This window comes from Achroia grisella, unplaced genomic scaffold, assembly GCF_030625045.1.
Source record: "Achroia grisella isolate CSIRO2021 unplaced genomic scaffold, CSIRO_AGI_Agris_v1 utg976, whole genome shotgun sequence".
NCBI classification, from domain to species: Eukaryota; Metazoa; Arthropoda; class Insecta; order Lepidoptera; family Pyralidae; genus Achroia; species Achroia grisella.
Window position 1 is genome coordinate 1,003,139 of NW_026713078.1, and position 24,204 is coordinate 1,027,342.

The 24,204-nt window shown below is 31.9% G+C and overlaps 1 protein-coding gene across 1 annotated transcript in view; it reads right to left on the bottom strand.

Moving 5' to 3' along the window:
• The window catches only part of LOC131854337 (uncharacterized), a 111,193-nt gene that overhangs the window by 83,136 nt on the left and 3,853 nt on the right, over positions 1–24,204 (bottom strand). Inside the window, exon 2 of the mRNA XM_059205446.1 lies at positions 11,998–12,227. Within this exon, the coding sequence (XP_059061429.1) occupies positions 11,998–12,157 (160 nt within the window). The 5' untranslated portion in view covers positions 12,158–12,227. The remainder of the gene's footprint in view (positions 1–11,997; positions 12,228–24,204) is intronic.

Genomic DNA, 24,204 nt, shown 5'->3' on the forward strand with positions numbered 1-24,204 from the left:
CTCCTTAGGAGTCGACGAAACTTACATCTCATTTTTTTTACACCAAAACAATTTACCATATGTGTATATTATTAGAAGACCAATAGACATTTTTAAACATACTTAAAAAAATCTGTAAATACATACATAATATATGCATATACATAAAAACAAACTAATATAAACAATCATACATACAAATTAATACAAACATTTGGGGAACGAGCCTGCTACTATCCGAAGGTAAGTCAGTATTCTTAACCGCTGCACTAATGAGATCCTCAATTAGGTATTTAATAACATTAACATTTAGATCTCCTTTATAAAAAACAATTTACACTTCCCAAAAACCAAGTTAGTACAAGAAAACAAATACGTAAATTTGTTATTTTAATAATCATATTTCGTGCCTTTGAAGGTATACTAAGTTACTAACAACAACATGTAAAGAGCTTTGGTGTATTCAAGTTGGATGGTTAATATCAATGAATGGGTCCCAAAGGAGAGACCCACTCCATCCTTGGGCCACAAACTTCCAAGTTAGGTACGGCGATTGTCACAAATAATATGGCCATTTGTATGTCGCAGTTGAGATTTGAACAGCTTATGTATATCCTTACGACTACAATACCAAATGAGGTAATTAGAGGTATAAAGTTTTCTTTAATTGAATTGACTTGTCTTCTTTATTTAATCTTTACGTAGTATAAAATGATGTCGCTTCCGTTGTCTGTTCGCTTAGATCTTTTAAATTACGCAACGGATTTTATTGAAGTTTTCAGCAATAGATAGAGTGATTCATTAGGAAGGTTTATATGTATATACTCGTGCGGAGCCGAGGCTAGTAGCTAGTTTTAATAAAAAAGTCTATAAATATAGCTTATTAGGACATATATTATTATATTATGTAATGCATTAATCATTAAATTATATATATTTTGTTTAACAACTGAAATTTTAATGATCAGTTGGAATGAACTTGTAACTTTTCCTTTTTCTGTAGACAAATTTTAATAAAAATAAAAAGAATTAAGATTTAATAGATTTAAATATCTATTGTTACACTACTGTTATTACAAAATATTGTAAAATAGACTTTTATTATCTATATAAACATATTAAGAAAATCAGGTAATCGTTGTAAAAACCAAATCGTTATTTTGAAGTATGCATATGATACTTCATATATAAACACGAATAAATACTGAACCAAAAAAACTGAAATCTGAAACGTTACGTTACCGAATCTGTTATTTAAGGATGCTGTCTAAAACAATATTTTATGGAGCATCATCGTTGAATGTCTGCAACGGTATTGATTTACACGAGTTACCCCAAGGAATAGCCCGGAATCCCAACGTCAGTGTTGCCAGATGGCTGTCATATTTTCCCTTAAAATTTTCCTAAAATTCTCCGGGATTCAGTAAACCACCAAGATCAATTGTATGTATGTAAAAGAGCAACACGCAAGTTTCTTGCTCATTCTTCTCGTGATGAGACAGCTTACCAAATGGGTAGATTGAAAACAAAATAACATGACTATTCAAAAGTGCTTTAATGTAAGTTCATTCGAATAAATTATTTTCTGATCTATTCTATTAAACTATTTTATTATATTTTAAATGTGTTTTTCATATATCTCCCCCCTTCTTCTACTTCTAATTTTCTTTCCCACTGATTCCCACAATTTTCCTTCATCCCCACAGAAATCCCCTACATTTGGGTGCGTTTACTCTAATCTGGTATTACCGCCCATTGCGTCGAGTACCCCATACATTTCGGTACGTCTACCATTCTAGTGTTGGAAGCCCATATCATACGCTCGAGGCGATGATCTTGTTAATATGTGACCGGTGTTTTCAGTATAAACCGATAAGGTAGATTACACATGAAACTAAACCGTTTTCCCTAACACACAAAGTAGAATTTAGAAAATAAATTTATAACATAGTAAATCTATCACGTGACCATTCAGTTAGAAAAGTTATATAAAACTGAACCATTTTCCTTATGAAATACAAAGTGGAAATTTGAAAATTAATTTTGAACACATTTATTTGATCACGTGACCGCTCAGTTAGTATGAAGGAAAGTTATAGAATACAAATAAAACTGTACCATTTTCCCTAATATACAAACTGGAAATTTGTATTTCTTGAATAAACTAAATTGATCACGTAATGGCTCAGTTTATATGAAGATTTTAAGTCACATTGTTTCTTTGTGAAAGTTACTCAGAATTCAGAAAAAACGAACACTATCACTTGCCATTCGGCTTGGTATACCTTTTTAGACTTTATACACTGTATAAATAAATATAAGAATATATACATATATTGTTGGTTAGTATGTTAGTTGCGGACGTTTAGAAGCATTCTGACTAGAATCCTAAATATATGACTCACAATGGCTTAACATTTGTGCATGAAATACATAATTATTATGCTGCGTAGCCTAGTCATATAGCTCCGGTCATAATAATAGTATAATTTGCATATATAATAATTATTGTACATTTAATAAAATTCGTAGTTATATAAGATATTGTAATATACATTTAGGAATCTAGTATTTTTTTAATTTCCTTTGCATGAACTCTTATTTAAAAGTCTATGATTAAGAGTCTTAAATCTGTAGTATGAAAATTAAAAAATGAAGTACTAACAGATAGCGCTACTTTTCCGGACAGTGCTAAGCCGGTAAACTTAGCATAAGTAAACTTAATTCCAGAAAAATAGGGTCTACATAAAAAAACCTATTGGGTCTAATTGTAATTTCACTCAAACCACTGAAACTTATTGAAGTTACAAACAACATCTAAATCGGTGCAGCCTCTAATGATATGTTAGGTGACATACATACAAAACAATTATATATATAATAATAACTAATAAGATAATAGTGTAAGTTTAGTACCACACTTTTCTTTCCTGTTTGCATTTATATCTGGCCAAAAAACCGAAGCAAAAGCCATTAAGTCTGTATTTAAAAAAAAATCATTAATTTAAAAATAGAACATCAGACGTAGAGCTGCTTTATTTTGTTTCTTTATCATGAAATGCAACGCACACGAAATTGAGTGGGTCAGCTAGTTATTTATAAAAAAAATGTGGTTCACTGTACTAATAGCTTTGTTGTATGTAATGTAATAATAACATCATCATCACTAATCGATCACTAAGTATAACAAACAAATTCGATTTAAATTTTAGGGTCCCGCCCCGCAGGTGCTGAACGTTATATCTCTATTAGGTATAAAGGTGGAACACATTAATTGCTGTCAGCCGGCGAGGGGAGAAACAAAAGATTTTTTTTCGGCACTATTGTACCTACGGGACCCTCCGTCACGGTCACCGCAGACCCGCTTTTGATGGCGACCAATGATTTTATTGCTATTTGTGCCTTATTCTTTTTTGATGTAAATACTGTTTCTCTTTCTTTTATAGGACTGTACAAGTACGTTTTTTTTTCTCATTTATTCAATACTAGCTGTATCCGCAACTTCGTCCGCGTGGAGTAGTGATCTTAACCAAATAAAGAAGAAAAGAAAATTTTATAATCTTACCCAAAAAAGCTAAAGAAATATTTCCATCCTTCTCTTCATCAATTTTTTTAACCCCTTAAGGGTAATTTTTTTACAAATTTTGAATATTGTATTTATTTATATTTAATCAACAGCCTAAAAAATAAGTTTCAAGCTTCTAGCTTTAAAAATGACGATATTTCTACACGGCCTTTCATACCCACTTTTAACTTCTTATAACCCATTTTTCGTATTAAAAAGTAGCCTATATTTCCTCAGGGTCTAGTCTGTCTTATATAGACATATATAGAAAATTGGTATACCAAATTTCATTTAAATCAGTTTAGTAGTTATGGCTTGAAAGTGAGACATACAGACATCAGAGTTACTTTCGCATTTATAATATTAGTAAAGTATTATAAACTCGAAAGTTTGTGACTATGGATGTTTGTTACTCGTTCACGCAAGTACTACAGAACGGATTTTAATAAAACTTTACAATAATATGTGTACATCATACATCAGAATAACACAGGCTATAAATTTCGCATGTAAATTTTGAAACCGCATGCACAGCTAGTGCATAAGTGTATAATAATGCAACAATTGAAGAAGAATATACGGTGAAATTTCAATAAATTATCCACTATTACTAGCTTTTATATGGGCACGATGTATTAATGATATGACCGGTCATAAACAAATCAACAAACATTGCATATATAAAAGAATATGGCCAGTAATAGTACACTATATAATGATGTGCTTTCGACCATTCTGGTTGAGTTTTCAACGATTTTTCAACGAGTTTTCAACGATTTAGTAGGACAGAAATCATATACAATATTTAATTATTGATTAATTCAAAATTCAAAATAAATCATTTTATCATGAATTATAAATATATATAAATTAGATTTCTATTTCAAATTAACCATAGAAGCTTCTGTCTGTCCAAATTAACAGCTTTCATTAAATCCATATGAAAGTACTTATATACTTGAAAAGAATAATTTAATTTTTTCTATCTGTCTGTTTGCTATTGCTAATCTCTGAAACGGCTGGACCGATTTTGACGGGACTTTCACTCGCAGATAGCTTATGTTCTATGGAGTAAGCTTACTTTTATTTTAGATATGTTATTCATTTCATTTAGACGAAGTCGCGACTAACAGCTAGTTGTTTATATGACACGTCCATATGTCACATCGATCGGCAGTGTGTATGGGCTGCGTCCGACGTGTTTACAACCATTGAGATTTACAACCATTTTGTGACACGCTGATTGTAAAGCGGGCTTTATTTCATTTTTTTAAACGGATCGAGAGCTCGTTCGAATGTTTTGGAAGACGTGGAATTGGTTTACTGTTTGATTTATGTCGGGTCATTGCATTTGTGTGAATGTCTAGTTATTTTGGGACACCGTTGTCAAATTATTAACCGACTGCAGAAGAAAGAATGTATATGTTTTTTGGTATTTACCTACTTACTGCAATATTAAGAAATTTATTTGCAATATTAAGAAATTTATTATGTACTGTTAATTAAGGGTCATGTTAGTACATTAATTGAACTGAAAGTTACGTGTATTTTTATTAATTCAATTCAATTTATTTAACTGTCACACGTCTTTCAACAAGTTGTAACATATAAGTAGATAGAGATAGATAATGCATGCATATACAATTTATTACAATATTTGTATATTCTTTATTGAACTTCTAAATAAATATTAAGACATTGTTAGTAAAACAGGAGTTATCTCTAAAAGAGATCTCCTCCAGTCAACCCAAAACAGCGTGACACAGGAAGTGGTGACTAGTACACAGAATATATTAGGTGTATTTAGTTAAAAAAATTGAATAATGTTATAACTGAATAACGTAGAACACATATATTAATAGAAATATTATTTTAAAAATTATTTGGATATATTTTCATCGACTCTAAAAAATTTTTTTTTATTAGAACTATGAATAGAAATTTTGTGAGAATCAGTCAATTTTTACATTCGTATACAGTTACATCAGCACACAGTAGGTATTTCAATTAGATTATAAAACAAGTTTTTGATGCGTATTTTCTGACCACTCCCAATTGTTTATACTGAATGCTCTGTTACTTAATAGTAGATATATAAGGAACGTAATAAAAAAACAAACAGTTGTAAAAAATATAATGTCCAACATCTGAAACCTAATTATTAGTTGAAAGTTCAGTATATAGTTACAGAAACTAGTGCAAACTGTGCGGAGTAACGCCAAGTTGCTGGTGGAGGCAGTGTGGCGGTACTTAGTAGAATGTTGAAAGCCAAAACCTCATTCCCAGGAAGTGCGATATGTAATGTTATAACAAGCTGAAGTCTCCCTAAAACTTCGCCTACGTACGCTGAATTTATTTTCTTTACACAGTTTTGTAGTTACTATTATATTAGGTATATTATATAATGTAATATTAATAACATTAACAAATAAAAAGGTACGAAATACAGAAGTGGCCATGAAAACAACGTTGTAGGAAGTATACCTCGATATACTGGAGTCTATTTAAAGCTGCACAAGCAGGGTCAGGAAAAGTAGCACGGGCAGAGAAGGTTAGTGATAACGTACTTCGGCAAAGGACCCCTTACACCTAGATGGGGTTCATTAGTGCGGGAAACTGTTCGAAGTTTCTCTCTCTGACACACGATGGACCCGGCTCTCGCACGGTCAATCCATGCTAAGAAGTTCGTCTCTTATATACTAAATGTTTCTGTATGTATTCCACCAGGATTTCCATAGAAGATCCCATAACTGTACTAACTACATAACTCTTCGGTATACTAAAGTCTGTCTAAAGCTGCACTAGCAGACTCCTACTAGATTTGGCTGGTCAGGCCGGTGAAGATAAGTGTTCACGAACTTCGGCAAGTATATCCGAGTCACAAGTCTCGGAAACTGCTCGGAGTTTCCCTGTCTACCACTGACTCCCGCGAGCATAATCCACTGAATGCTAAAAAGTTCGTTTCTTATTTACTGAATGTATCTATTACATAGAAGATCCCTGAACTAAGCGTCAACGTCTTTTTCATTAAGATTTCATTATTTCATTAAACACTTCAAATATATTAAGGAGCATCTTTATTGAGCAATAGCTTACAAAACGGGGCGTTAAACCAACCGGACTTTCGTAATACTTTACAGCACGTAACCTAAGAACAGGCTGTTCCCGAAACGAAATAATCGCACCCATAAAACACGGTTTAGCTTTAAAACGGAGCAATAAAATTTAAGAGCCGCTTGACATTTATTTGACCGTTGCTTTTGTTGCAACGCACTGTAGAGAGATTTAGCCCTAAGAAAGCCATTACACGATTACATATATTTCTGACTGACTCTAACAGCAGAGGAAAAAAAAACAGACCATGTTAATACTTAGTTATTTTAAAAATCGATAAAGTACTATTTTGTTCATTCAATTCTATTAAACTACTAAGAAAAACAACAAAACCTTTACTCATTATTGGGTTCAGATGAAACAGATTTTTTATAATTGGAATGACAAATAAGCAGCTATCTCACCTACCATCAAGTGGTAACCATCGTCAAGTAACAGCAGCACGGACACCTATCACGTTATCATGTGATGACCGTCTTACTCACACGCTGCCATTCCAGAATATTAAGACGTCATGCTTCGGATCTCAGTAATTTCAGTTTTTGTTTCTATCATTGCATTTCATCATTTTAACGTTGCAATATCCTTCTACCGAAATATATCTTACAAAACAAGCTACTTTGTCACTGAAATAAGTATATCTAATATATAAAAGTCTCTTGTCATAATGTTTGTACAACAATAATCATCAGAAACGGCAAGCCGTTTAGCCACGTCCTCCGGAACAGTCCTAAGAATCGGTCAATATCCACGATACTTATCAAATTTTGTATGTCCAGTAGGTCTGAGAATAGATCGTAAAATATTTTTCATCCACTTAATTGATAAGGGTAGCTCACCCCATTTTTTTTATTTAAGGACAATATTTTAAATTTAATTTTTTTTTACGATTGACCATTATAAATACATACCCTAATTTTATATTCTTCTATCATCAATCCCTATTTTTTAATTAACACAATTAAAAAATAGGGAAATTTATATGAAAACAACCTTTGCTGTATTAGGTAGTATACGTATAGAATAGAAAACAGAATAACAAATGACATGTCGACAGGAAAATACTCTATTGCTCTTTGTAAGTACATTATAAGTATTTCATAAATACACTTAGTTAGTTGGCCTAGTAACCTAGTGAAATAACTAGTCGGTTTATTATAGCATTTATAGCTAATAGCTTTCGTTACAGTTCGCTGGCTGTTCGTAACATTTACCTTTGATTATATGGCAGTGAAATTTCATGGTATATTATATTTATATAAGGCATAATCGTAGACCTATGGATTGGCAAGACTTGAGAGGTACAACGGATATCAGATGGTGTCAAATAAGCATACGGCCTATGTAATAGTAAATGGTAACCGTAGCCTATGCATTCCTGAAACACCAGGAGTGCTCGTTGCCGACTCTTAAGAAACCATAATATTCTTCTTGAAAAATCCCAAGTTGTAGTCTCTTGAGAAAACCTCGGCAGGTCATTACACAATCTAAATGTACGAGGGAAGCTCGTCTGAAACTCTAGCGGGATAGCACACCGCTTTCCTTCTGATAGTCGCGGGTTCTAATCTTCGCACGGTGCAATGTTAATTGTCCAGGGTTATTTATTTATTAATCATTTTACTTTGTGACAATAGCTATTAAAAATATGTTGTTTAATACGATTTGATCCACTATCCTAAACCAAATCGATATACAAAATATTATTAAAAAAATAATTAAAGAATAGACCATCAAATAACTGAACTTCAACGTCTTTAACAATTGTTAATGGAATTGTGAAAGCATCAGAAATTATTTTCACATTTTCTCTACACAGTAAAACGAGTTCGCAAGTTTTCAAAGATCTTTCAAAATTGTCGACGCCAAATATTCCCTTTCTCTACATATATATTCGTGGGTGTGTAGATGTTTGAACTTTGAAGTATAATCCTTATGTAAAAATGAAAGATATATATAATTAATCACGAATGTAAGTTTAAATGAATTACAGGGCAAATGAAATAAAATTAAACTAAAAAGCCCTAAAATTACAAGAGATGAAGGTAGTTCATCTGATGTATCTATTAATTTTAGGTTAACAATAATTTTTTATTCAAATTTAATGTTTTTGACTGAGTCTAGTGATGAAAGCTGTCACTAGGATTATCAAAAACATAACTCAGATTTTAATTCGTTCAAAAATAATTAATATTTATATTTTCATATTTTATATAAAAAAATGTATTTTTCATACTATTATACAATAGTTATTTTTAAGTGTTCGTAACAAAACACAATTTTAAAATTGAAATAAATAAAACATCCGAGACATAAACCTCCACATATACCTATAGCACTATCATCGACCGAATAGAATTATTAATTACATGAACTGATTACAAGTTTAATAATTCCTAATTTCCTGCTAACTTCAACGTTTCCTCGACTTGAAGGAACATTGAAAATGTTATGAACATTTCAATAGTAAAATGCATCTATGTATATATATATATATATATATATATATAAAATTTACTAAGCATGCACACTGAATGTTGATAAATTTACATTAAAGTATGCTGAAATTGCGCATTCAAAAAGTCAAATCAATAAGAGAATGTGACATTCTTATAAAGAACCTTATGAATAGGGTGATAGATTTGATTATTGCACGCCTCACATGAACAGTAACAAAAAAATACATCATAGATAGTATTATGAAATAATATCGTAATGCTTCTTCTAAAGTCTATGTCTGGAGTGGGATGATATACTATTATTAAAAAAAAATAGGCAGAAAAAATATTTGTGTACACATAATCCTAATATGTCTCACAATAAAGCCAAACAGATATATAAGAAAAAAGGTATCAAAATAACATAAAAAAATGTAAAAAGAATAATGTTTTAGTTGCCAGTATTAACATATCTTTACTAATATTATGAACACGAAAGTTTGGGAGTATGGATGGTCAGATGGTTGGATAGATTTTTGTTACTCTTTCACGCAAAAACTACTAAAAGGATTTTGATTAAATTTTACAGTAATATTTAATACATCAGAATAACACATAGGCTATTTTCGAACGAGCGAAACTGCGGGCACAGCTAGTATGTACATATATTAAACGTAAGATAATAATAATAATCTCAGGACAATTCACACAACCCCATCTACACCCAAGTTAAGCTAGATAAAGCTTGTGTTATGGGTACTAGATAACTGATACAAGTACATAGATATATTTTTTCGTAAATATAGACATAGAAAACACCCAGACCGATACAAACAATCATACTCATGAATGTTTGTACCGTGCGAGAAATCAAACTCGCGACCATCGGGAGTGAAGCAGTGACCTAAACCACTAGACTACCGAGGCCATCAGATATTACGATCTTTTCTTAATAATTAGGTAAGAATAGATCTCACGCTAGTAAGGAAAAACATGATGACAGTCACGACAAACAAACTTTATTTATATATACACGCAACGTCGAATTGAGTTTCCATGTCGTTTAATTGTCGTGTGGTTTTATTGGATTATTTGTGCTCCGGATAATTGGTTCGTTTGCTTTATGAAGCTAAATGTTTTACGCAAAGTGAGAGCTATTTTGTTATATTATATACATATATAAGCTATAATAATAATAAATTTAGTTCATTTTTATGCTACTAGATGGCGCTAAGACAAAATTACATCGCGATATAGTTTCATTTTCTTGTTTGAATACGTCGATTGCTTTTCAATCACTAATAAAATTCAAAGTGCAGTGTTTAATTGAAATAAATTTAGTGTTAGTGTTAGATGTTTTAAACTTATAGTACTGCGACCTGAAGCAATCTATTGTTCTCGCCCTGTTTTAGAGTTTGCGACCTAAACCCGGTTAAGAATTGAAAGTTATTCTTAGGAGTCATAGTTTTATTTCAGGGTCGTGTGTGCTTTCCAAGAGATATTTCGATTACGTATTAGTGGCTACATATATAACCACATAGGAGATTTAACATTTAACCCTTATTTAATTAACTGTATTTTAAGATAATAATATATATATCACTACTTATTTTAAGAAATAACAATCCAGTTACGAATCGATGCAGTTATTGTAGAGGCCTTTAAATTTTTTAAAGTAAAATAATGCCCATTTTTCTCGCTGTTAACAGGTAAGTGAGCGATTTAGCACATCGCCTTACTTTCGATGTTCGCAGGTTCAATTCCTCGCATTATACAAATCCGTACGCTGTATGAATTGTCTTATATTATTATTATTATTTCATAATGTAGCTTTTAGTAATCTGTTCGAGTATTTTTCGACTATCCATTACAAACAATAAATATTTTATATGTTTATTAGGGGGGACTATTGTAAGTTTAGGGTCTTTGAGTTGAGGTTAAAGACACGAATATTTTTTAGTTTAAACAAATATAATATACTATGTCAGAAATATATATAGCTTTTATAATATAGAGAAAGTTTCGTAATGACGTCAATATACATATATTTAGTAGTCAGGCACATATGAACCGCAGGTCTATTCAGCGAGGCAAACTCTTCAACAATTCCAATTTTGTATTGTTAGTCTGAATTTTGGTTGGTTTAAGTCTTGCTATTGTATTAATGATGTCGATGGGAAGTTGGATAGGCGAATTGTAGTATCGATTTTAGAATAGATTTTTTTTACAGTTTTTTTGTACAATAAAATGATTTGAACCAAACACAAAATTCTGATAATACTAACAATAATGTTTCTGACATTTTTAACTTGTTTGATTTTTAATAGATATTGATACTACCTATATACATAGCATATATGGCAACTTTGCATACAAGCTGGCTACATAATCTCGTACCGTGAAAATATTTTTTTAAATAAGTTTATGAATAAAATTGTACATATATACAATGTTACCTTTTAAAGTAAACAAATCTTCTTCAAGCCGTAACAGAGTTACTGATCGAGTAATAGGGATAGTTTAGTACTATAGCAAAGACCTAAACACAACATCTCATAATCGAAATAATTTATTTAGAATCATGTTTTATTTCAGACATATATTATCTATCTTCATTCTTTTTGTAATAAATCTGCGTTCCCAATGAGTGGTAGAATAATATGACTATTCAAAAGTGCTTGTACTGAGTTTATTTGAATAAAGATTATTTTTATTTCTATTTCACTATTATTATTCTAGAACTATAGCGACAACCCGCTATAGTGTAAACGCAACATAAAACTCTTTGAATGATTTTTTTAGTTATTATTTATTAGTTTAGTTTTATAGTTAATTTGTTTGTATACTATCAGTTGCTTCGAAAACTTATGAACAATTTAATTAGAAACATATAAAGCTACTCACCATCTTGCTTGACGGTATTCCCAAGGGGTCCACAGCTCGCCAGCCATACGAAGAGAATCCACTTCAGCATGAGGCCGTAGCTGCCTCCCCTCTGCAGTTCAGGCTGGTTGTGGAAATGTCGGACAGTCGGCCTGTTACGCGCTGAAGGAGGCCGCTCCATTTCTCACTCACTATTAGATAAATAACTCTCATTTGTAAAGTAAATTTATTTATATTCCCGATATTGTTCACTGTAATTTATAGGTAAGTCGGTAATGTGGTGGCGAATTTGAAACGTGTTATTTATCCCCACCTATATATACATATATATATACCTCTCAGATGGATCCCCGTTCAATTTAAACTGGGATAGAAATTACGACGGCCTGAGTTGAGGTTCTAACTCCTAGTGGTGCCCTCAGACTAAAGTCGTATCCGTCAGGCAGGTGTTGGCTTTCAGCCGCTCCATAAGTCCTTCCGCGGGTTTGTGGTGCCATCTGCACTCACCCCTATCTTTCGGTGAAGCTGTAAAGGGCGGCTGCGGCCGACAGCATTAGGGTAGTCCGAAAAAAATGGTAGATATAGATAGTTTGACTTTTATCCTTAAAAAATCTTGATTTATTCACTTTCATAATTCGTCCTACATATTAAACTTCGTTTATAATAATAATATCTTAGGACAATTCACATAACGCCGTCTAGTCCCAACGTAAGCAGGGCTTCTATTATGAGTACTAGTCAACATATAAATACTTAGATATTTTTTTTGTTACCAACAAATCACCAAGACTAATAGAAACAATTATACTAATGAATACAAATATTTGGGCGTCAAAAATTCTTGCGCGGGAATAGAATTCGCGACCATCGTAGGAAATAATAATAGTAATTTATTACCATAAAACTTAAATCAATTTGGTTGAAGTGGCATTCGTGCTGATATGACCTTAACACAATAAATATCAGATGGTAACTATGTGACCTGAAATTCAGCGCTGATATTCGTGGTTCCAGTTAGACTGAGTTATGTCATCCACTGGCTCTTATTGGCGTATTAGTTTTTTTCAACGTGTAGTTATCAACAAGATATTTAATAATATTTATTTAAAAGTCTATTTCATAAATCTCGACGTGAAATGAGCGGTGTATAAGTATGACGCGTATGTTTACGTTTGAGGCATCATAACTACTAAACGTACGGACCGAGACTGAATAAATATACATCGTTTTCTTGTTTATAAGCTGACGTGATGAGGTGATACTTAGGTACAAAATTTTTTTTAATTAAACATTAACTATACTAATTTAGTTTTTTTTAATAATTAATTTTTTGTTTATATTTCTATTCAAGGATTGCTTTGAAGACGCTTTTAAGTGTCACTCTCATACATTATAAATAACAGAATGGTAAAATTGATTTTTATCAGGTACTAGCTGATCCGTGCAGTTTCGTTTGTATAATACTTACTTGACATTTATTATAATATTTCGCCTAATCTATATAATATCTTTGTAAATTATAGCCTGTGTGTTATTCTGATATATAATCTATATTTCTGTAAAGTTCCATCAAAATCCGTTCTGTAGATATTGCGTGAAAAAGTAACAAACATCCATTCATACTCAACTTTCGCGTTTACAATATTAGTAAGATATAAGATTCCCTGTCAGTTAACAATAATAAACACAAACTAAAAACCTTAAAAATTATAATATAATAATTAATATATATTATTAAAAGGCTTCCCTTTAGGCAAAATTCCGAAGATACTAGCAGAGTTTCCGCATTGAATAGTTATACCAATAGGTAAGTTTGTTTACGTTCCTAACATGTCCATACCAAGATTACCCATTGCTTCGCAATCTACTATTATTAACGAACTTTCAAACTTTGTATAACATTTCAGTCATATAAAAAAATACAATATCTACCCTTCATAGCGACGATCATGTTCCTCAAAATTTATTATCATAATAGTAATATGTTTGAACACGTAGTGATCGTAATTTCTAACGTTTCATGCTTAATAATGTTATTTTTGTTCTTCCAATAAGCGGGTCGCGTGACTGGGGGTATATTCCGCTACTATGTTTTCAGTAGACACACTCCTTATTACAATGTGGTAGAGTTGCAATTCCCCCGCGTGTGCTCTACAATCTGCAGTTCGGACGCGAAGTCAGTTCGGTGAATTATCGTGTAGTTATTGTCTTGAAATTGTCGCCGATCGAGTGTTTTCTTCTTTATTACCGCAAATTTTCTTTGTAATTTCTTTCCGTGATATCTTCATGGGATTTTATGTGATATTGATATTTTTGTTCGTTCACGTAATATTTGTCGGATCAATTTTTATTAGGGAACTTGGAATGGCAGGCAAGCTAGGCCTACCAGATAGTAACTAGCAAGTTTCATCTAATATGATCAGCAATGGATATATACTGAAACATGTGACACTCATTAATAATATCTTAGGACACGTAGCGCTATCTAATCCCAATCTGATATAAATACATAGATAGCCTCTGTGGTCTAGCGATTTAGCACACTGCTTTACTTCCGATGGTCTTCGATTCTTCGCACGGTGCAAACAGTTGTATTCATGAGCATGATTGTTTTTATTGGTCTGTATTGAAAAAAAAATCGAAGAATTTACATCAGTTGTCTAGTATCCTACAAGCTGTACGGTGGAAGTAGATGACGCTGTGTTAATTGTCCTGGGTTATTTATTATTATTATTAAAAACTTTATTTTTACATACAAAACACCTGGACCGATAAGAAAGATATATAATAGATGTAAATGCAATTTTCATGCATTTATCTAAATATATATATACTAACGGTGACTGACATAGTGATCTATCAACGGACAGCCCAAACCACTGGACGGATCGGGCTGAAAATGCATATGACGTAGGCATCCGCTAAGAAAGGATTTTGATTAATTCTACCCCCAAGGGGATAAAATAGGGGATGAAAGTTTATACAAACTTTCATCCCCTATTTTAATTTAATCTTCTTAGATTTTGTAGACCCTAATTTTTTACACAGGCTAAACAAAAGTAAAGCCGCAAAAACTACACCTAATTAATAATATTCACTACTATGCGAGCGAAACCGCGGGCAAAAGCTAGTATGTTATAATATGATTCTTATTATCATACAGATGTCTGTTGCCTATGTATTAAAAAAAAAACGACTACATCCAGAGCTCTATCTTTTGTAACATAATCCACGAATTATCTGATATCCAAGACACTCACAAAACCAACACATTGCAATTGAACTCGGATTTACAACCACCAGATACGCAACACGTTTATGGTTTAATTGGTTTTTGAATCACAGCATTAGCTCTCAATAAAGGCGGGAGAAAAAATGCCATTGAACTTGAATAGCCAGGTAAGCGTTCCCACTACGGGGCTCAATGTCTCATACAAAGACCGTGGAATCTCTCGGTCTATATGCCTATTCATTGCTGTCTAAACGTGGTGGAGAATTTTTATTGTTATAAATTTTAAGTAGGGTCGTATTTTTATTATACAAAAAATACACTCAGCCGATCTTAAAATGACCTCTACGTTTTCTCAAATTTCTGGTATATTTTGACGACCTCGGTAGTCTAGCGGTTTAGCACACCGCTATACTTCCAATTGTAGCGGGTTCAATTCCTCGCACGGTAAAAACATTTGTATTCATGAGTATCTTTGTCTGTATAGGTCTCAGTGTTTTCTATGTATATTATGTATGTATTAAAGAAATGTATAGGCTGTCTAGTGCCTACGCAAGCACTGCTTAACTTGGGCCTAGTTGACGCTGTGTGCATTGTCCTGGATTATTATTATTAATTTGACTACCTTATATCCACTTCAATCGAAAAACAGCTTCTAAAGCAGCTTCATCTTAGCTGCTGAAACTGGTTAGACTCAAGTACCCACTCAGACGGTTTTTTACAAAGTCTATCTTAGTTAGTAATTAATATAGTCAAGTTCAACATCTTTATTTTAACACAATCAATTAAAAAATAATTAATAATTTCTGGAGTCAGAGGAAAAATTAACTAGTTGATGATATTTTAATACAATAAATCGCCTTTATTCATGTCTGTCATGATTAATAAACATTATTCATTAGTAATAAGGAAAGTATTTGATAGATCTCTATATGGTTGGTGGTGAAAACTTGATTGAGGGCTTACGAAGAGCTGTTAGTTTGTGACGTTAATGTTATATATGTGTAATAATGTATGAACGTAATATAATAGCCTGCAATATAAATAGTACTTACACTTTTTCAAAATTAATTAATATTAGATATAAATGGTGTAGTGTGTCGGTATGTCTATCATCGTTTTACAAGGTTAATTGTTATCTTATATATATATATATATATATATATATATATATATATATATATATAGAATAATGGATTTCAATGAAATTTTATATTATTGGATTATATCACGATGCCGCTACATATAGTAGGTTATTTCGCCTCTCTAAAAAAGCAGACAATATCACGATTAAAAACTAGTAAAAAATAGAAAAAAAAATATGAGTGTATTTCACAATATTGGACATCGGTGCTCGGTATCAAATTCATTATAGTATTTTATGTAAAAAATTGTTTTGTATATTAGTAAAAATAAAATACCGAAGCAATATTCATTTGCAAATGAAAATAAAATAAATTTATTCACGCCTATATCAGAAAAATGCGTATGAACGTATAAATAAATGTTCGCTGCGAATCGAAAATAACGACTTGTAATAAACAAAAAAAAATAGTCTTGGGAAAAGGCGCACAAGTAATAAATATCGATTTAAATCGGCTCGCAATCCATCGGACTATAATAACCGAAGTTAAATTTAAAAGTTTAAGTTTTTAACGATACAAACACATCTGCTCCATTCAAATGACCCAAAACTAACCTAACAAGAACTCAAGGTGTGCTCGAAAATAACAAAGCAAACAGAATATTTGTAGTTTAAAAGTTAAAGTATTGCAAGGATGACATCCTTTCTTCCATTGTCATTTCTTTGTGCCTGGTGCTTTCTTATTTTTATCGATTTTTTTGTATGAATATTGCAAAGTGAATTTTTATTAAAAGTTACTACACTTATTTTTGTTACTAAGCAGATCATTCTCCACATTCAATTCAAACTGGGATAGAAATTACGACGGCATGCGTCGAGGTTCGAACCTCTAGCGGTGCCCTCAGACTAAAGTCGTATCCGTCAGGCAGGAGTTAATCTTCAGCGGCTCCAGAATCGGGCTCCGGATCGGGCTGAAATTTGACATACAGGTAGATCTTATGATGTAGGCATCCGCTGAGAAAGGATTTTGATTAAATCTACCCCCAAAGGGATAAAATAGGGGTTGAAAGTTTTTATGAAACTTTGTCAGTTTCAAACCGATCGGGCTGAGACTTTGCATGCATAAAGCTACTATGATGTAGGCATTCCCTAATAAAGGATTTTGATAAATTCCACCCCTAAGGGGATAAATTAACGCGAGCGAAGCCGTGGTCAAAAGCTAGTGAAGAATAAATTTCTTCCAATTACAAGAACAACATAATGTATTATAAATCCTTACATATGACGGTGAAAATATTTGTATTCATGTGTATCGGATTGTTTGTATCGTCGTCTGCGTGTTCTCTATGTATATTATGTATGTATTTACAAAAAAAAACTATCTAAGTATTTATACCAGTTGTCTGGTACTCATAACACAAGCTCTGCTTACCGTGGGACTAGATGGCGCTGTGTTAATTGTCCAGGGTTATTTATTATTTACTGTTGAATATATACACTAATCCTATCAGAAACCGCATACATAAATCATCTAGTTTAATTATATTATTCAATAGTATTATATAGAATATGTAATATTACTTCAGTACTACCATTACTAAACTACAATAATAATAATAATGTGGTTTTGAATCTCCACAATTCACTACGTTATCAATTAGGTGTTACACAAAGGCATTTGCTGGTTGTACTCCCAAAATAGGTTGGTAATTGAAATCCGCAGACTTAGATTACATAGACAGACAGAGATAGATATAAATAGATGACGCAAGTTACCGTAATGTAACACTCTAATCATTGATAGAAACTTATCAATCATCTGCAATGATATGATCATTGCCTTGCCTTTATTTTATTATTTAGGGTCGATGCAGCACGTTATCTTCCATAGATCCTTATCTCCCGTCTTATCTATGCTTATTCTCCCTTTTGTATCATATTTTATGCGTAATAATTTTGTCAATTATGTTAATGTTATTAATATAGTTAAACGGGGTTTGACACGAATAGTTTATATGGTAAATAAAGGTATTTATTTATATGGTAAAGAGAGGTAACTCTCTTGATGTTTCGATTAGGTTGTACGTAGTCAAGAGTTGACATGTTTATTTACCATAAAGTTAATCGTGGTAAATCCCATTTAACTACAACGTGTATTAAACGCGAAGGTTTAAAAATAAGTAATTACAGGAACGGTGTTTTACATGTACATACGCAATTAATAAAATAAAATTGTACGCGATAATCTCAAAAACTACTAAACAGATTTTCATGAGGCCGTCGCCCATCAATAGAGTTATTTCTAAGGAAGGTTTAGGTTTAAAATTGGTTAACGTTTTGTGAAAATTAATTGAAACACAAGAGCGAAGGGGTGGATCTCTAGTTAAAAATAAAAAAAGAAACATTTACCTATTATATTTTACAGTTTTCAATAAAAAAAATATACAACATACGTGTACATACATTAGATTAGATTCATTATCAGATCAGATTAATATCGTGCAGGAATCGAATCTGCGACCATCGAACATAAGGCGGTGTGCTAAACCGCTAGACCACCGAGAACGTAAATAAAACTACTATAATGATCTAATATCGTAGTGTAAACGTGACATGAAAGCTCTATCGTGAATGCTTTGAAGTTGACTGGATCATGATGTTCAGTGATGCTGTAGATTTGAGGACGAGACCTAGTTATAATACATTAATTACATTTACAAACTGACTACTGAATTAGAATTATTTTGTTTCTTATTACCTACTTTTATCATATCGCAAAATGCACTCTAAAGTTTTAACTTTAAAGTCGAATTCCAAAAATAATAATATTTTGAGTTACTGCAGTATAGTATTAAGCGTGCGATGTGTTTGATTGAAATATTTAGCATACCACCACTGTTTATCATTTATTCGATTTCAAAGATTTTGCACGAATCTACGAAGCATCAAGCGCCGTAGATATTCCTAGACCTTTCTTTATATGTAAAAGGAATATACGATATCGTTTTAAGTCATAGGACGAACCCTATGACTAAAAATAAAATGTGTATGTATATCGATAATTCACATATGTACAATTCAGAGATACTTGTTTTTAGAGTTCCCGAGCACAAATATCTATTTTAAAGAAATCTACCTATTAGTCTATCATGAGTAAACAAATATCCCTAAATATTAGTAGTAAAAAAAACTAATCATAATTGTGATTAGTTTTTTTTACGGTCCGGATACGCAGTTTTTACAATTGTAAATAACCAAAAAGATTAAAGAAATAATCGTCATGGAATTATCCTGTAGTTAATGTTAAATTATTTTAGCATCAGTGTCAAAACAAATATCATGAAATATTGGAAATTAAACAAAAAATGTAATCACAATTATTAATATCCGGGTACGAAGTTTCTACAATCGTAAACAAACTAAGAAATTTATCAGCAATATAGCAGCATCATCCTGTTGCTAAATTATGTTAGAAAAACAAATTAAAAATAGATGTATATATGTTCTTTTTGTGAATTAAACAAATCATTCTTTTTATAAATATTATTTTGATACTCTTACTAATGTTATTTTTTACTGTAGTGTCAAATTTTTAGACTATAAGTGCGTATAATAATTTTTTCGTTTACTTAAATAATAGTACAGGAAAATTGCTCTATACAAAAAGCTTAATAACAATAATACATGTCCACTAATATTGTTTTTATATATTAATATCTATTATTAAATTGCGCCGCCTTATTATCTCTGATCATCGAGATGGTTGACTGGTAGAGAGAGCCATCAGGCATTATGTCCGCCATATATATAATTTTTTGTGTAAAAGAATAAATAATATCTAAAGACATGAAGACCCTATAAGTAATGATCAGTGTCTCGCTAATCTAATTATAGCAGAAGGAATCAACATACATTTAATTCCATAAGTCTTAAATTCAAAATAACACCTCATAAAATAGAATTTCATTGTAGAAATCAATTGCAAAATTAGTCATTGTTATTTAAACCGACAGATATTTACCACAACGACAATATTTGGACTGAATCGGCTTGATGTTCGTATGTACCACGGTAATAATCTGATGCTATAATAGCCAGCAATTTTTTTTATAAAGTATAATGGGACTTGCATTATCATATTACTAGCTGACCCGCGTAATTCCATCTGCATCACACTAATTTATATCGCCCAATTTACATAATATCTTTTTAAATTTGTTGTAAAATTTCATCAAAATCCATTCAGCAGTTTTTGTGTAAAAGAGTAACAAACACACTGACATATTTTCGCATTTATAATATTAGTAAGATGATAAAAATCCCTAAATAAAATTAAGATTAAAAAAAACGACAACATAATGCCTCTATCTCACTTCGGATTAGAGCTGGCAAGCATGGTGGTATATGCGGTGGCAAGATGGCACACAGCTAGGTAAAAATATAATCTTGTAGCAAGATGTCGTATAGATAATGCTATTGTATTGAATCCCGATGGTAAAGGCTATAAAGCTTTTAGATAAGGCCATAGGGAGGGAACTAAGTTATAAGTTCCGGTAACGTAACTGTGGAGTGATATGAGATCGGGTAACGTAAGTATATACTTATATTTAGGTAGTATTTTATACATTACCTGTAGGTATCACTATTTTGAAATACATATTTATAAATATAAACCAAGTAACGTGACGTAGAGTATTTTTTTTATAAATAATTGCTTACGTAAAACATCACACATTTCTTCCGCCAAAAAGCTTGTAAGATATGTTCAGGTGGAAGGAACAGTGAAATTACAGAGTATGGCCACCATATGACACCATAGACTTCATAAATAGCAAAACATGAAAGTTACTTGGGCACCAGTAGGCTACATGAGCGTGTTTTTATATATACATATTACGGCTACTTGACGGCCTCGGTGGTCTTGCGGTTTAGCACACAGCACACACTTTACATCCGATGGTCGCGGGTTCGATTCCTGTACGATATTAATCTGATTTGATGATGAATCTAATCTAATGTATGTACACGTATGTTGTATATTTTTTTGATGAACACATGATCCACAGTGCAAACATTTGTATTCATGAGTATGATTGTTGGTATCGGTCTGGGTGTTTTCGATGAATATTATATATATATTTATAAAAAAAAACTTAAGTATTTATATCAGTTGTCTTAACATAAGCTCTGATTATCTTGCAACTAGATGGCGGTGTATGAATTATCCTGAGTTATTATTATATTTTGCCGCTGTTTATTAGTCAATAGATGACGTTTACAAATATAAACCCATACGATTTCGCAGGCACAACTAATAATTACATAGTATAAAATAATAAAGTTGCTATCGCTGTCTGTCCGTCTTTATATATGCTTAAATCTTTAAAATTACGCAACAGATTTTGAAGCGGTTTTTTTTTAATAGATAGAGTGATTCTAGAGGAAGTCTAGAGGAAGAATTCTAGTTTATAGGACATGTACACCCGGGCGAACCCGGGGCGAGTAGCTAGTATGATTATATACTATGTAGTTATTTAAACCTTGCATTATATTTGAGTGTTTTGATATTGTTAGCAGTTAAAATTTTATTTTACAACGACAGTAGCCCGTGGGCGCTTAAATGAATTAGATAATTAAAATGTTTTATTTCACAAACTTTAAAAACTTCGCTATTAATCAGAGTAACGAGAAAACAGTATCTCACAAAGTAACAAACCGAGTTAGAGAGACTTCATTTAGGTAAACTTAATAGAAGTTTGTTCACGAGATAATCATAAAGATATGAATATTAACCTTAATAAATTTGAAGAATGGTAAAATATAGGGAATTGTTTTGTTGAAATTAGAACTGCTGTACTAGGAAGAGTCCTCTTAATTCTTAAATATTCTGCTACCGATAGGCATTCTTTGCTTTTAGATATTTACTACGTAGAATCAACACACTGCCTCACTGTAGCGTGAGGTAGATCACCTCACCGCTGTAGCTTTATGTATGCTGTGAATAGGTTTCACAACTTTATTTGTGGTCTGTTATACTTATAAAAAGCTAGATATGTTAAATCTCAATTCAATAGCATTAGCAGTTTCTGAAATACAACAGACGAATGAACAAAGTCTCAGTATAAAAATTCCTTTGACTGCATCCTATCCAGTATCCAGTTCATCCTATTCCTTTCAGGTACCCCGTGAGCGTAAACCATTAGCGCAAGCGGGTGCAGCATTTTATTATAATCCATTAAAAACATCGGGTGCATCATTCTATTATCATCCAAAAAAAACATATAATGCTTACATAAACTATTAAGAAATTTCAGAAGAATTTAGACTGCTTTTTTATCTCGATCAATCATTGTCAAGCAGATAAAGACACGGGCTAAAGCTAGTTAGTAGTAGTGTTTAATAGAACCCCTACAATACTACTATAATCTATCATTCTCGGCTTTGTAATAAAGAAAACAAAACCGCTGTAAATATTTCTACTGAATAATAAACAACGACTAACACCAGCGGTCTAGTTCTTATTATGTCTGCTGATTGGTTTTGTAGCTCTAGACAAATGCTTTCCTTTTGCTCCATTTTGATTTTATCTGACTAGTTTACGTTCTTTGTTTGCTGTCGAGACGTTTTGCACTATTTAATGTAGTTACCTCATTTTGATGGGTATAGTGGAGATTGGTTGAACTTTTATAGCTGATTGGGGCTATCTCTCGAGATTGGGAAACATTTTTAAACTGCACTTTTTAATTTACACTAAAACTGTAAAAAGGTCATAAAATAATAAACTATAAAAAGGCTTTAATAAACATTAAATAGTAATGTGAATGAACTTAATCTAAAAATACATGATCGATTTTATATGCTTACGGGAACATCGCATTGGGCAGTAAGAAATATTTTTGCAATTTCCGACACTTTCAGTTAAATTTTATTTAATAAATAATCACCGCATTCGTTGAATATCTATTTCTAAATTTATTCTTTGTTCACCAAGAGTACCTACATATTTTCTATATTTCTCGGGAGCGCTAGGTCACCGGAAACCTATGTGAAAAATTTCATTAATTCCACATGGGTCGCCCCGTCTAGACTCTTAGAAGGTTTATGGCTGGCTACTAAGTATTGCTTCTAAGTTTCTACATGCAATAATTTGTATGTATACGTTTACTGGTCGTTCTAGGTTATTTTTGGTCATAACAGAGATTTAAACAATTTTGTGAATAATAACATAGAAAGATCTTATAATCTCTCTATGTATATAGTTAAGTATATATGCAAAGATATTGTAACAACTTTAGATGCCTTAAAAATATGAATGAATATTGCATGAACATGTAAACTAATGCCTCTCTCATTTCATTTATCGATATTCTCCGAAATTGTCTTTTAAAATATATTGACGAATTTGAAATTGCTTTTAGTATATAAAAATAAGTTATATTTTGAATGATTTGACGAAGAAATCTAAAAGAAGAGCACATTTGTTTTCAATTGCTCGGCCCACGTGATGGTGACAGCAGACGTCCAGGGACTGTCGTGTCAATCCGCTGCTCATTGTCAAGGGACGTAAATTAACGGAGTAACTGGATCGAGAAAATGGAATTTTACTAGTCGCTGTCGGCTTTTATTCCTTTTTATATTTCTCTACATGCCAGCATTGTGATATTACTAATTCTGATTATATACAGGATCTACACTATGACTATCTGAGCTATGACTATCCAATTCAAGCTTGCAAATGTGCAAATTATCAGTAACTAGTTAGATCAGTTATTAGTATTCTGAATGTTTCAATTTTCTGAGAAATCTTCTTAATTTTTTGTTTCGTATGAACCTTACTCATTATTAAGTTAAAACGTAACCAAGGGATTATCAATATAGTAATAGAAATTAATTTTTACAATATAAATATATAGAT